The sequence below is a fragment of the Xenopus tropicalis genome, chromosome 8, assembly GCF_000004195.4.
Source record: "Xenopus tropicalis strain Nigerian chromosome 8, UCB_Xtro_10.0, whole genome shotgun sequence".
Lineage (NCBI taxonomy): Eukaryota > Metazoa > Chordata > Amphibia > Anura > Pipidae > Xenopus > Xenopus tropicalis.
In genome coordinates this window covers 114,325,824-114,340,446 of record NC_030684.2, presented here as the reverse complement: position 1 = coordinate 114,340,446, position 14,623 = coordinate 114,325,824, and the positions used below count along the sequence as shown (strand labels likewise).

General features: G+C 40.8%; 2 protein-coding genes across 2 annotated transcripts in view; both read right to left on the bottom strand.

Annotated features, from left to right (window-relative positions):
• Positions 1 to 6,111, bottom strand: part of pak6 (p21 protein (Cdc42/Rac)-activated kinase 6) — a 63,545-nt gene extending 57,434 nt beyond the window's left edge. Inside the window, exon 1 of the mRNA XM_018096887.2 lies at positions 5,971 to 6,111. The gene's annotated coding sequence lies outside the window, so the exon portion shown is untranslated. The remainder of the gene's footprint in view (positions 1 to 5,970) is intronic.
• Positions 6,112 to 10,751: 4,640 nt separating this feature from the next.
• Positions 10,752 to 14,623, bottom strand: part of bub1b (BUB1B, mitotic checkpoint serine/threonine kinase) — a 34,451-nt gene continuing 30,579 nt past the window's right edge. The window contains exons 22-23 of the mRNA XM_031891202.1: positions 12,638 to 12,744; positions 10,752 to 11,251 (exon numbers count right to left, since the gene is read on the bottom strand). Coding sequence (XP_031747062.1) covers positions 11,074 to 11,251; positions 12,638 to 12,744 — 285 coding nt within the window. The 3' untranslated portion in view covers positions 10,752 to 11,073. The remainder of the gene's footprint in view (positions 11,252 to 12,637; positions 12,745 to 14,623) is intronic.

Sequence of the window (14,623 nt, the reverse complement as noted above, 5' to 3'; positions counted from 1 at the left end):
TGCTGAAACATATGTACATGCAACAGTGACTAGTTTCTTTGTTCTGTGTTTTAATGTTTGTAAAATATAATCTAACTGTGCATGAACATTTCTGTAACACAATGATTGCTGCAGTAGTTGTTGTCAACTTTACATTACAAAATGAACTAAATATGTAATTTGGCACAGGGGTGCCCAAAGTTTTGCTTTTAACTGCCTCACAGCTGAATGAACTGTACAGTATCTTTATAGGCTACTGATAACAGTATCTATACAGCATATTGACAAGGCTAATTTTTCCGCTTTAAAGGAACAATAACACCAAAAAAAAATAATTCAAATATAATGTACTGTGGCCCTGTTTTGGTAAAATGGACCTGTTTGCTTCAGAAAGACTACTATAATTTATATAAATAAAGCTGCTGTGTAGCCATTCAAAGGGGAAAAGGCACAGGTTACATACAGTAGCAGATAAACTCTATAAAATATAATGGCGCTCTGCAGAGCTTATCTGTTATTTACTTTGTAACCTGTGTCATTTAGCCATATTTCATTGCTACATATCAGCTTGTTTATAAACACAATAGCAGTGATTCTGAAGCAAACAACTCAGTTTTACCAGTGCAGGGTGACAGTGTATTATATTTGAATTATTTTAGAACACTGTTACTGTTCCTTTAAGTATGACTTCACATCAGCATGTACAGTAAGGTGTGTCTAACACATTAACCCATCTCACTAAGCCAGTGTTCTCCAGTTACTGTCTACTAGGCCCACATTGCATCACTTTACCGAAGTATTATTACTGCTGCTTTTATTACCGGTGGATATTACAGGGGATATAGGGTTGGGCAGCCAGCAACTCTCTTCACTCATTGATGCACAAGCTACAAAAAATAGAGTACACAATCCTACTTATGGGGAAAAAGGAAATCAATATGTTTTAGCTTTCTAAGAAGTAAAGCAAGAGAATGCAAAACAAAACATTTAAATAACAAAACTCTGAGACGTGCCTCGTGGGGGTATTGTTCATTATCCATTACGAAACAGGATACTATACAGCCAAATCAACCATAGGACATTGGCACACTGGGGATGTTTTCTGACTGTTGCTCTGAAACACAAACGGACACCTTTCCAACATATAATATTCTAACAAGAGTCCACCCATGCTTGCAGCAATTGCCACATACGTTAATGGGCGCATTTCAAGTGTTTTTTTTTTTTACCCTATCCTCAGTGCTAGTAATTGTTGAAGGGAAATCCTAGTAATTGCCCCATGTTTCATTGCCCTTATAATACAAAGGTGCCTGGTTAGCCCCCTATTCAGCAGTTTTAATATATATTTGTCACCAAAATGACGCAACATAAATGCTAGAAATGCAAAAATTAGCAGCCTGTTCACAGAATTAGCTGTCAACTACTGACCTACACAGAAAATGCATCATTTATATATCATTTATATATCATCTCCCCTTTACAGAGCACTGGTAAGGCCCCATCTAGAATATGCTGTTCAGTTCTGGTCTCCAGGGCTCAAACGGGACATTATTGAGTTAGAATAAGTCCAGAGAAGGGCAACTAAGCTGGTAAAGGGTATGGAAAGTCTCAGTTATGAAGAAAGACTGGCCAAGTTGGGTCTGTTTACACTGGAGAAGAGGCGCTTAAGAGGTGACATGATAACTATGTATAAATATATAAGGGGATCATATAATAACCTTTCTAATGCGTTAATTACCAGTAGGTCCTTCCAACGGACACGAGGGCACCCACTCCGTTTAGAAGAAGGGAGATTCCATTTAAATATTTGGAAAGGATTTTTTACTGTGAGAGCTGTGAAGTTGTGGAATTCCCTCCCGAATCAGTTGTGCTGGCTGATACATTATATAACTTTAAGAAGGGGCTGGATAGATTCTTAGCAAGTGAGGGAATACAGGGGTATGGGAGATAGCTCTTAGTACAAGTGAGGGAATACAGGGGTAGGGGAGATAGCTCTCAGTACAAGTGAGGGAATACAGGGGTAGGGGAGATAGCTCTCAGTACAAGTGAGGGAATACAGGGGTATGGGAGATAGCTCTCAGTACAAGTGAGGGAATACAGGGGTATGGGAGATAGCTCTCAGTACAAGTGAGGGAATACAGGGGTAGGAGAGATAGCTCTCAGTACAAGTGAGGGAATACAGGGGTAGGGGAGATAGCTCTCAGTACAAGTGAGGGAATACAGGGTTATGGGAGATAGCTCTCAGTACAAGTGAGGGAATACAGGGTTATGGGAGATAGCTCTCAGTACAAGTGAGGGAATACAGGGTTATGGGAGATAGCTCTCAGTACAAGTGAGGGAATACAGGGGTATGGGGGATAGCTCTCAGTACAAGTGAGGGAATACAGGGTTATGGGAGATAGCTCTCAGTACAAGTGAGGGAATACAGGGTTATGGGAGATAGCTCTCAGTACAAGTGAGGGAATACAGGGGTATGGGAGATAGCTCTCAGTACAAGTGAGGGAATACAGGGGTATGGGAGATAGCTCTCAGTACAAGTGAGGGAATACAGGGTTATGGGAGATAGCTCTTAGTACAAGTGAGGGAATACAGGGGTATGGGAGATAGCTCTCAGTACAAGTGAGGGAATACAGGGGTAGGGGAGATAGCTCTCAGTACAAGTGAGGGAATACAGGGGTAGGGGAGATAGCTCTCAGTACAAGTGAGGGAATACAGGGGTAGGGGAGATAGCTCTCAGTACAAGTGAGGGAATACAGGGGTAGGGGAGATAGCTCTCAGTACAAGTGAGGGAATACAGGGGTATGGGAGATAGCTCTCAGTACAAGTGAGGGAATACAGGGGTATGGGAGATAGCTCTCAGTACAAGTGAGGGAATACAGGGGTAGGGGGGATAGCTTTCAGTACAAGTGAGGGAATACAGGGTTATGGGAGATAGCTCTCAGTACAAGTGAGGGAATACAGGGGTAGGGGAGATAGCTCTCAGTACAAGTGAGGGAATACAGGGTTATGGGAGATAGCTCTTAGTACAAGTGAGGGAATACAGGGGTATGGGAGATAGCTCTTAGTACAAGTGAGGGAATACAGGGGTAGGGGAGATAGCTCTCAGTACAAGTGAGGGAATACAGGGGTAGGGGAGATAGCTCTCAGTACAAGTGAGGGAATACAGGGGTATGGGAGATAGCTCTCAGTACAAGTGAGGGAATACAGGGGTATGGGAGATAGCTCTCAGTACAAGTGAGGGAATACAGGGGTAGGGGAGATAGCTCTCAGTACAAGTGAGGGAATACAGGGGTATGGGAGATAGCTCTCAGTACAAGTGAGGGAATACAGGGGTATGGGAGATAGCTCTCAGTACAAGTGAGGGAATACAGGGGTATGGGAGATAGCTCTCAGTACAAGTGAGGGAATACAGGGGTATGGGAGATAGCTCTCAGTACAAGTGAGGGAATACAGGGGTATGGGAGATAGCTCTCAGTACAAGTGAGGGAATACAGGGGTAGGGGAGATAGCTCTCAGTACAAGTGAGGGAATACAGGGGTAGGGGAGATAGCTCTCAGTACAAGTGAGGGAATACAGGGGTAGGGGAGATAGCTCTCAGTACAAGTGAGGGAATACAGGGGTAGGGGAGATAGCTCTCAGTACAAGTGAGGGAATACAGGGGTAGGGGAGATAGCTCTCAGTACAAGTGAGGGAATACAGGGGTATGGGAGATAGCTCTCAGTACAAGTGAGGGAATACAGGGGTATGGGGGATAGCTCTCAGTACAAGTGAGGGAATACAGGGTTATGGGAGATAGCTTTCAGTACAAGTGAGGGAATACAGGGTTATGGGAGATAGCTCTCAGTACAAGTGAGGGAATACAGGGGTAGGGGAGATAGCTCTCAGTACAAGTGAGGGAATACAGGGGTAGGGGAGATAGCTCTCAGTACAAGTGAGGGAATACAGGGGTAGGGGAGATAGCTCTCAGTACAAGTGAGGGAATACAGGGGTATGGGAGATAGCTCTCAGTACAAGTGAGGGAATACAGGGGTATGGGAGATAGCTCTCAGTACAAGTGAGGGAATACAGGGGTATGGGAGATAGCTCTCAGTACAAGTGAGGGAATACAGGGGTATGGGAGATAGCTCTCAGTACAAGTGAGGGAATACAGGGGTATGGGAGATAGCTCTCAGTACAAGTGAGGGAATACAGGGGTAGGGGAGATAGCTCTCAGTACAAGTGAGGGAATACAGGGGTAGGGGAGATAGCTCTCAGTACAAGTGAGGGAATACAGGGGTATGGGAGATATCTCTCAGTACAAGTGAGGGAATACAGGGGTATGGGGGATAGCTCTTAGTACAAGTTGGTCCGATTGCCATCTTGGGCTCAGGAAGGAATTTTTCCCCTCTGCGGAAAATTAGAGAGGCTTCAGATGGGGTTTTTTGCCTTCCTCTGGATCAACTAGTAGTTAGGCAGGTTATATATAGGCATTATGGTTGAACGTGATGGACGTACGTCTTTTTTCAACCTAACTTACTATGTTACTAAGTAATGAGGTTTGCTCCTATATTGTCTGGATACAAGTGGATTAAGTTAAGTAAATCTTCTTTTTAAGTATTAAAGCCTTAAAGAAATACTGTCATGAAAAAACATGGTTTTTACAAAATGCATAATTTCATAGAACTTCTGCAGCAGAACTCTGGACTGAAATCCATTTTTTAAAAGAGCAAACAATTTTTATTCATCTTTAAGTTTGAAATCTGACATGGGGCAAGACATCTAATTCATTTCCCAGGTGCCCTCAACCATGCTACCTTTGCTCTCTTTACTGCTGCACTGAAAGTTCCCCCCAGCAGCCGCAATGCGCAATGCCATCGGGGGGGGGGGGGGGGGGAGTCATTGCAATGACAAGGGAGTGCAGACTAGGGGTAGGCAGGAGAGGTACCTAGGTACATGCCTGGTGCCCCCCCATCTTTGCACCCTAGGCAGGTGTCTCTTCTGCCTACTCCTAGTTCCAGCCTTGATTCCCTGACACCTCTGCTAATGGATTCGGCTGCTGAAACTGATAGCACCTCCATGTTTCTATGCTGCTGCCACTGCTCTGCTTTGGGCTAATAGCATTGCTGGTTCAGAAACTGTCCTGTATTTTAGGTAGTGGGGAAATGGGCAAAACTGCCCATACCGCCTCTCATTTATTTAGGGTGATGGTACATAGAGAGATGTGTTGCCCATAGGAAATTTTGCATTACCTAGTGAAAATTTCCAGAAAATGCCTTCTCCTGATTTTTATGGTAGTTATGCAATTTATAAACTTTTCCACACTGGCACCAAAGAATCTTTATTTGCTGGAGTGCAGATCTCCCATATGTGATTAATCTCCAATGTGCTATGAACCTCAAGGGTGAGGACAGACCAGATTTGTTGCCAACGATAAATTGGCACTAATCTTGGTAACAAATCTTCCCTCTCATTATACCTTCTTCTTAATTTCAATTTGAATCCCTGCATGTAAATCATATTATGTGCTGCAATCTAGTTTTATTGAGTGAAAATGCTTTTTCTGCATTTTCCGGCAGCTGAGCCCAATTGCCATAAGTAATGTGAATTCAGCTCCATAATCTGAAGTAAATTGGGTGACATCTCAAATACATTAAATACAGTGATAGACAGTAGGCATTTTGTCCCAAAATACATTAAACACAGTGAGGGGCTATGGTTCCTTGCACCCCAGACCACCTTACCCTCCTAAATATCAGTTTACCTGTAGGCTGAAGATGGTTTCTGCATTGTATAGCTCAAAAATTGTTTACATTGCTAAAAATGCTCCCCACCTAGTGGTAGATATAAGAATAGCACCCAAGCAGGAGAAATTGAACCACAACCCAATGATTGAGAAATAATAGCTGTCTCATAGGCATGGCAGCTTACACACCAATATTAAAGCTAAAACAAATACATTTACTGGTTTAAGAAAAAAAACATGGTTGGATGATATATATAGAATGTACTTACTGTTTTAGATATGAGAGAAAGCATGGGCAGTCCAGCTCTTAGCCATCCCATAACTAAGTGCAATTAGAGGTTTGGTGGAGGAAAAAATTACCACTTGTGATCACCTCTTGCAATACACAGCTAGGGATATGCTGGCAGCCTGGGAGTTCCTAGCTGACTGGCACAATATTAGAATTTCTAACCTTTTCCCTATTCTCTGTCCCAACCCAAATATTTTGTTTTGTACCGCCTTCCCCTAGAATGTGTCCTATCTATAAAGGAATGCTGGAAGGGGGGGAAACATTGTCCTTGATGGAAGGAAAAACTGAATGTTACAGAAATTCTGCCCTATCAAATAATAACTTTTTAGAATTACATTTTTATTTAGAAATATCGGAACATCAGGGCCGCTAACATGGGTATGTGCTGAGAGTGAAATGCTGGGGGCACTAGGCACATACCCCTTCTATCTGCCTACCCCTAGTTGAGCATTATCTACTATCTAACACTTAACACAATAGACCTAGGACATTATCCATAATAGGCATCCTGTGTTCATTATAATTTATAGAAATGTAGGCTTTCTATGTATTTATGTTCCCCATGGATGCTGTGTAATAGAATATGTAGAATGTCACTGGTGAGGTAAGTTATACCACATCGCCACCCATACATAATAATGCAAGTATACCAAGAATGAAGCTGCAGTTAAAGGGGTTGTTTGCCGTTAAATTAACTTTTAGTATGATGTAGAGAGTGCTATTCTAAGACAATTTGCAATTGGTCTTCATTTTTATGATTTTTTAGTTATTTAGCTTTTTGTTCAGTAGTTCTCTAGTTTGGAATTTGAGCTGCTGGTTGCTGGGGTTTGATTGAGAGACTGAATTATGAATAGGGGAGGGAATAAATAGAAAGATAAGTAAAAGTAACAATAATAAAACTGTAATGTTTCTTCTTTGCTAAGATATTCGAGAACACTATCCTTTCTCATGTGAATATGGATTTTTAAAGGCCGTCTTTTCCTTCACTTGTAGCACTAGTATACAATTCAGACACAGTGAAAAGATTTATATAAGGCAAAAGTTAGTGACTTTGCATTCTGATAAGTTATTATAACAATGCATTACTCCTTACTGGGAGCAGTCTTTTGCACTTGGGGGGGGTTATTGTTTAGGAATAGGAAGCAGGAGTCAGGCTAGGGCTAGGCACTCTACTCCACCATTGCCCCACCATTGGAGCCATTCTTATTCTGTTCTCTTTTCTCATGAGATATTCCCTCCTTCTTCCTCCGAACTATCTGCTAGTTATTCCCTTTCCCATGAGCCATTTTCTCCCCCTCTCCTTCTGCCCCTTCTAATTGTTTCTCATCTACCCATTTTCCATGGCTCCTTTTTGCCCTTTAGTTGCCATTTTCTCTCCCTCTGTATTTACTAGTCTTTCTTGCTTTTCTCTTTCTCTGTACCCCTCTCCTAAGAATAAAGTCTCATGGAAATATTGTGAAAAGGGGACGAGACTAATCCTCAAACCAGTCTTGTCCCCTAAAACAATATCGGAAGTGGCTTTCTATCTTCATTAATTAGCTGTCTTACATTCCCCGGTGCCCATTCTCTCTTCCCTCTCCAGCTGTCTCACATTTTACTTTGAACAGAAATGCACTCTTTCCACATTAGGAGCATACTGTTCTTCTCTATCACCATAGAAGTATTCAGTTTGAACTTCTGCCCAGACACTGCTCAGTCACAGAGTGGGAGCACTTGTTTCTCACTGCGGCTACAAACAGTATCAGCCGCACAGCCAGCAGTGGGAGAAACAGGTGCTTCAGCTCTATTGACTTTGGTCATACTCAAAATGCATAGATTTAACCAGTATTGTCTACAAAGCAGGGCTTATGTTCTTTTATTGACACGTGGCACCAGGGAAAGCCATACTTCAGGCTGGACTTCCTGTTTTTATATAAATAATGAGACCCCTAAGCACCCCCCTGGTGGGGGTTTTAATTTTATAAATAACAGCATCAAATTGCGATTGCATTTGCAATTATGCAGGAGATCACATGATAACTTGCAAACTTAGTTGGTTTAAAAGATCTCTCAATCACATTGCTATTGAAACATTTACATATTGTACGTGTTGGCTCAGCATCTGAGCATTAAATAATGCTTATCAGCAGCAGCAGCCTGGAAATGGTTTTCATCCTTCAAGTCGGGAGCATCACACACACAATATATGAACCAATCCAGAAGTATGCCTGGATAGACTCTAGGGCGGGGCATTTGTAGAGATAGAAACTGCAGAGGCAGCAAAACTTTTGACAAATGTGCATGAAGTTATATAAATGAAATGTCACCTTCCACGCAATGCCCTAGTGATCTAATAGTTCCAATCAAGGCTTTCCCTGAGAAGACTGCATTACTCCCAAGTGTGGCGACTGCTGCTTCCCATGCTTTTCTGCCTGCTGCTGGGGCCTCTATAAGTAGCAATTACATGAGCAAAGGGTTGATCTTCACAGATTTACCTTGTTTCAGCCTTCTTCCAGCATGTTGCAGTGTTTGCTTGTATATACACACACATACAGTGGAGGAAATAATTATTTGACCCCTCACTGATTTTGTAAGTTTGTCCAATGACAAAGAAATGAAAAGTCTCAGAACAGTATCATTTCAATGGTAGGTTTATTTTAACAGTGGCAGATAGCACATCAAAAGGAAAATCGAAAAAATAACTTTAAATAAAAGATAGCAACTGATTTGCATTTCATTGAGTGAAATAAGTTTTTGAACCCCTACCAACCATTAAGAGTTCTGGCTCCCACAGAGTGGTTAGACACTTCTACTCAATTAGTCAACCTCATTAAGGACACCTGTCTTAACTAGTCACCTGTATAAAAGACACCTGTCCACAGAATCAATCAATCAAGCAGACTCCAAACTCTCCAACATGGGAAAGACCAAAGAGCTGTCCATGGATGTCAGAGACAAAATTGTAGACCTGCACAAGGCTGGAATGGGCTACAAAACCATTAGCAAGAAGCTGGGAGAGAAGGTGACAACTGTTGGTGCGATTGTTCGAAAATGGAAGGAGCACAAAATGACCATCAATCGACCTCGCTCTGGGGCTCCACGCAAGATCTCACCTCGTGGGGTGTCAATGATTCTGAGAAAGGTGAAAAAGCATCCTAGAACTACACGGGAGGAGTTAGTTAATGACCTCAAATTAGCAGGGACCACAGTCACCAAGAAAACCATTGGAAACACATTACACCGCAATGGATTAAAATCCTGCAGGGCTCGCAAGGTCCCCCTGCTCAAGAAGGCACATGTGCAGGCCTAGTGAAGTTTGCCAATGAACACCTGAATGATTCTGTGAGTGACTGGGAGAAGGTGCTGTGGTCTGATGAGACCAAAATAGAGCTCTTTGGCATTAACTCAACTCGCTGTGTTTGGAGGAAGAAAAATGCTGCCTATGACCCCCAAAACACTGTCCCCACCGTCAAGCATGGGGGTGGAAACATTTTGCTTTGGGGGTGTTTTTCTGCTAAGGGCACAGGACAACTTATTCGCATTAACGGGAAAATGGACGGAGCCATGTATCGTGAAATCCTGAACGACAACCTCCTTCCCTCTGCCAGGAAACTGAAAATGGGTCGTGGATGGGTGTTCCAGCACGACAATGACCCAAAACATACAGCAAAGGCAACAAAGGAGTGGCTCAAGAAGAAGCACATTAAGGTCATGGAGTGGCCTAGTCAGTCTCCGGACCTTAATCCAATAGAAAACCTATGGAGGGAGCTCAAGCTCAGAGTTGCACAGAGACAGCCTCGAAACCTTAGGGATTTAGAGATGATCTGCAAAGAGGAGTGGACCAACATTCCTCCTAAAATGTGCGCAAACTTGGTCATCAATTACAAGAAACGTTTGACCTCTGTGCTTGCAAACAAGGGTTTTTCCACTAAGTATTAAGTCTTTTTTTGTTAGAGGGTTCAAAAACTTATTTCACTCAATGAAATGCAAATCAGTTGCTATCTTTTATTTAAAGTTATTTTTTCGATTTTCCTTTTGATGTGCTATCTGCCACTGTTAAAATAAACCTACCATTGAAATGATACTGTTCTGAGACTTTTCATTTCTTTGTCATTGGACAAACTTACAAAATCAGTGAGGGGTCAAATAATTATTTCCTCCACTGTATACACAAAAAAACAGTGATAGAGTGCAGACACTTTTATCAAATATATATAACAATGGATTGAACAATATTGGAGTGCTGATCTTTTCCACTATCTATTTTATATATACATATTACCTATAGAAATTATTTTCTTGTTTTAAACACTTATAGCAGCTGCATACAATACAGAACATAATGTAACCCTCCTGTTGTTCAAAAATAAGATTACCTTGGAGTCCCATCACCTATACAAAAGCATTGAGACAACAGTAAAAGTCACTGAGGAGTTCAGCGACCATATAAAGGCACAATGTCAAGGCATTAGGCCAAAGGCCTTATACAGGTCATGGAATTTAAGATATATATACATATATCTTAACTGAAGAAGACCACAATCATGTGATCCAAATGTTGGAATTTTTAGTTTATTAACTTTAACTGAGCCTGTTGAGCTTTGTTGTGTGTGTATCTATATAATACAGTATATACACACACATTTATATTATGTCACACATTTATAGAATGCCTTAAAAGTAAGGTCATAAGACCCTCGTCAAAAAGACCTTTGAAGGAAGACCGAAACGTGTTACACACACAATACAGGAGATGAATATTAATTACACATTAATACAAAATGAGGTTATTAATGTGAGTTTTAATAGTATCTACAGTTTTATACACAGATAACATGCCAGTAAGAAAAGTGCTATACACAGAAGTCTATGCACAGAGACAAGAAAATGTAAGAAAAAAGTACTTGTATAAAAACACAGAAACTTGTGTAACAACATTGGGAACAGAGGTATGAAGGATGCATGTAAGCCTCAGACATTACAAGACAGAATATTTCTATGTAATGCACATATTTACACTGAGCACTGGAGAAAGGTAACAGCATGGCGCACAGTTCAGGCCAATTGTCCTGTGTTTAAGTCTTAGCACGAGCAATTGGGCGTCTCATAACGGGTTCAGTCTCATCTCCAGCTGGATGAAATAGTTGCAAAGTTTGTCTTGAAAGCAGCTGTCAAATTGTCCCATCATTTCTCCCTTTAGCTCCCCCAGAACACGTGTGCTTGGGCCTTCTGCATTTAGGATCTTTGTAAAGAATTTGTTCCAGAGATTTCCACCACGCAGTCTAGAAAAGAAGAACAAACTTGTAAAACCCTGCATTATGAATGTTTTGTTTCTTTCTCCTCACTTTCTGATGTTACAGATCCAGCAAATGAATGGAGAGAGGGCAACTGATTCTAAACTTCTTGCTGGAAAAATATAAAAGGGGAACCGTTTAAATCCATCTGAACCAAAGTGCATTTGTAAAAATTTTTACTATATGAAGCACTTTATTAATGTGGTTAATCAACCTAATATTTATTAGAACTACAGAGCACAGTCAAGTCATGCTGCTATGCTGTTTCCTACAGGTACAGCAAACTGGTCCTATCATTACTCTAGGTGGAACAGCAAATGAGAGTTGACTGATGAAAGTGACTAATAAAACATTAAATATCGAGATAGCTGTACAACAAACAATTAGGGCACTTTGCAAAATAGAAGAAGCAGCCGGTATTTTTCAACACAGTAATTGTAATGTCACCACTAGTGTCCAACTTCAGCTCTACTTATATAAAACCTTATGCGTCATTAAGATGTATAGTTTTGCAGGTAATCGTTTACATAATATAGCTGGGACATATATAGAGATCCTATGAAAAATAAATGCTAACAAAAGGAGTATATTTTCACTTTTAAAAAACCCATAATTATAGTTGCATTAGATGCTCATGCTGCATATCTGCCATGTTTAGGAACGGAGGTTTACACCACCACAAATGCATGTTATTGGGAATGAATAAGCAGAGTGTTTTTTACAGCAATATACAGATTATACAGGGTCAGAGTTCATAGCTTTCTTATCACAGTGCTGCGACTTCCTTTCAAGTACAGGTATGTGAATACAATAACAATCTTCACTGCGCTACTAAACTTCTCTCCCTCACTGCTCTATGCCACTTTTTATTTATTTTTAAATGGTTCTTTTAACTCATACACCCTTTATTATTTATGCATGGCCCTTACATGCCTGCCTGCTTACCTCTCCTACCATAATGATCTGCTCTAGGACCACTTGCAAGATTGGCTCCCAACCAGGCCCAGAAGAAGCTGCAGCAGCAAAGTAAAATCATTTTTTAAAGTTAAAAAAAAAAAAAAAACTGAGATTGAAACCGCCCCATAGGCCCCTGAGTACTTAGGGCCCCTAGGCTATAGCCTATGTTTGCCTGTGCATTAATCCATCTCTGCTCAGTGATTTTGTGATTAATAGTCATTATCTGATCACAAAACTAAAGCGGTCACTGCCACTTTTATATCCCAACTCCCTGGCAAAAGGTACAGCAAGCTTTACATACCTGCAGTGGCTGTGACCGCAGAAGAATTCTTGGTTCAAAAGTTTAGTACTGGGCAGTATACATGTGTACCTACTTACAGTATACTAGGGCAGAGCTAGTTCTGTCTCATTACTTACCTAGGAACCTCTTTACAAATCATCCAAACAGAATTTTCCTGGTGCAGCTGCAATGGTTTCCTGAAAATCATTAGGTGAACCAGGTCTGCAATGCCAAGAAGGTCCACCTGGAGGCAGCAAAAACAAACATAATGAGCCAGTCTCACAGGTTCCACAGGAAATGGTTAAAGGATAACTAAAGCTTAAAAAAAGTAGGTTAAAAATGCTGCTCATTAATTTTTTAAAACTCTGTGCCAGGCAAGGAGCCCCCAGCCCTTTATCAATGAGGATCTTTTCCACTGATGAAGCCCCAGTAGCTCCCCCACCTTTCTTTCTGCTGATTTACTGCAAATGCTCTAAACTGCTGTCACTTACCTGAGCTCAGGGCTGACTGACAATATAATTCATATATAGAATAGAGATGTCACAATAAAAGACTAATGTAGTAATTCATTCAGATTCATATTACATGGCAGCTCAGCATCAGAATTTAATAATCAGACCCGTAGCACCAGCTTTTATGACAAATCTTATTTTCTGTTTGGTGATTTCCAACAACCCTTATGCTTAATTTTTCAAGAGCTGCCCAGAGTGCACTGAGCACGTGCAGAGTCACTGACACTTCTAACAAAATCCAAAATGGTGATCCCTACAACTTGAAAGGCCTGAATCATTACTGTTAGAGATTTTGAAACTGGCGCAGTAAGTTGAGTTTATAAAATGCCATTTGTTTTAGGGATCATCGTTCTTTAGAAGGCCAGGAATTGAATGACCAAGAATTAAGTTTCGTTAGAATACCAGTTAATCCTCTTGATTTTAATTTCTTACTAAAGCTTATATTTGAAAATTAATTTTGTTTTTCCAAGCCTCTCCTGAACAGATTTCAGGGTTTTTTTAAGGAATACTGTCACGGGAAAACATGTTTTTTTTTAGCAATACCCATCACTTAATAGAGCTTCTCCAGCAAAATCCTGCATTGTAATCTGTTTTTCAAAAGCACAAACAAATTTTTTATATTTAATTTTGAAATATCACATTGGGCTAGCCATATTCTTCATTTCCCAGGGTGCCACAGTCATGTGAACTGTGCTCTGATAAACTTCAGTCACACTTTACTGCTGCACTGCAAGTTGGAGTGATATTCCCTCCCCCAGCAGCCGATCAGCAGAACAATGGGAAGGGAGCAAGATAGCAGCTCCCAGTAGGTATCAGAATAGCATTCAATAGTAAGAAATCCAAGTCCGGCTTGGGACTCCTCCAGTTACATGGGAGTAGGAGAAACAATAAGTTACCTGAAAGCAGTTCTAATGTGTAGCGCTGGCTCCTTCTGAAAGCTCAGACTCAGGCACAATGCACTGAGATGGCGCCTACACACCAATATTACAACTAAAAAAAATACATTTGCTGGTACAGGAATACATTTTTAAATGGCAGAGTGAATTATTTGCTATGTAAACAGTGTAATTTAGAAATAAAAAGTATCCCATAAAAATCATGACAGTATCCCTTTAACTTGTTATTTGCAAATATTGGGGCTAAGCAAAACTGCCCTAGGCCAAACCCATACAAACCAGTATTAAAAATACAAGAATGTTAAACATGCTTTATTCAATAATGAAAGACATCCCGACCAAATATAATGATTACTTGTGCATGTAAACGTAATGCTGGAACAAGACCAAAGAATAACACTTATTGTTACATTACATGGCTATTTGTTTCTGGTCTTGCTTTCTGGCACTGATTCTAGTCTCACGGGACAGACTAGACAAATGATGTGAAATGTTCTGGGTATTACAACCTTGCTAGTTAGGCATGTAATTGATTTAACTAGGAAAATGTGGGTAAGGCGGTAAAAAAGATTAAATAGCCCTAATACAAATTCAGATATGTGGCAATTAAAATACATTTGTATTAGAGTGCTAGCTGATCCGAAAAGCCCAGTCTGCTACTGTAGAAAAGAGAGAAATTCTGCCATCTCCCCCTCCTTGGTCTATAATATGGTTC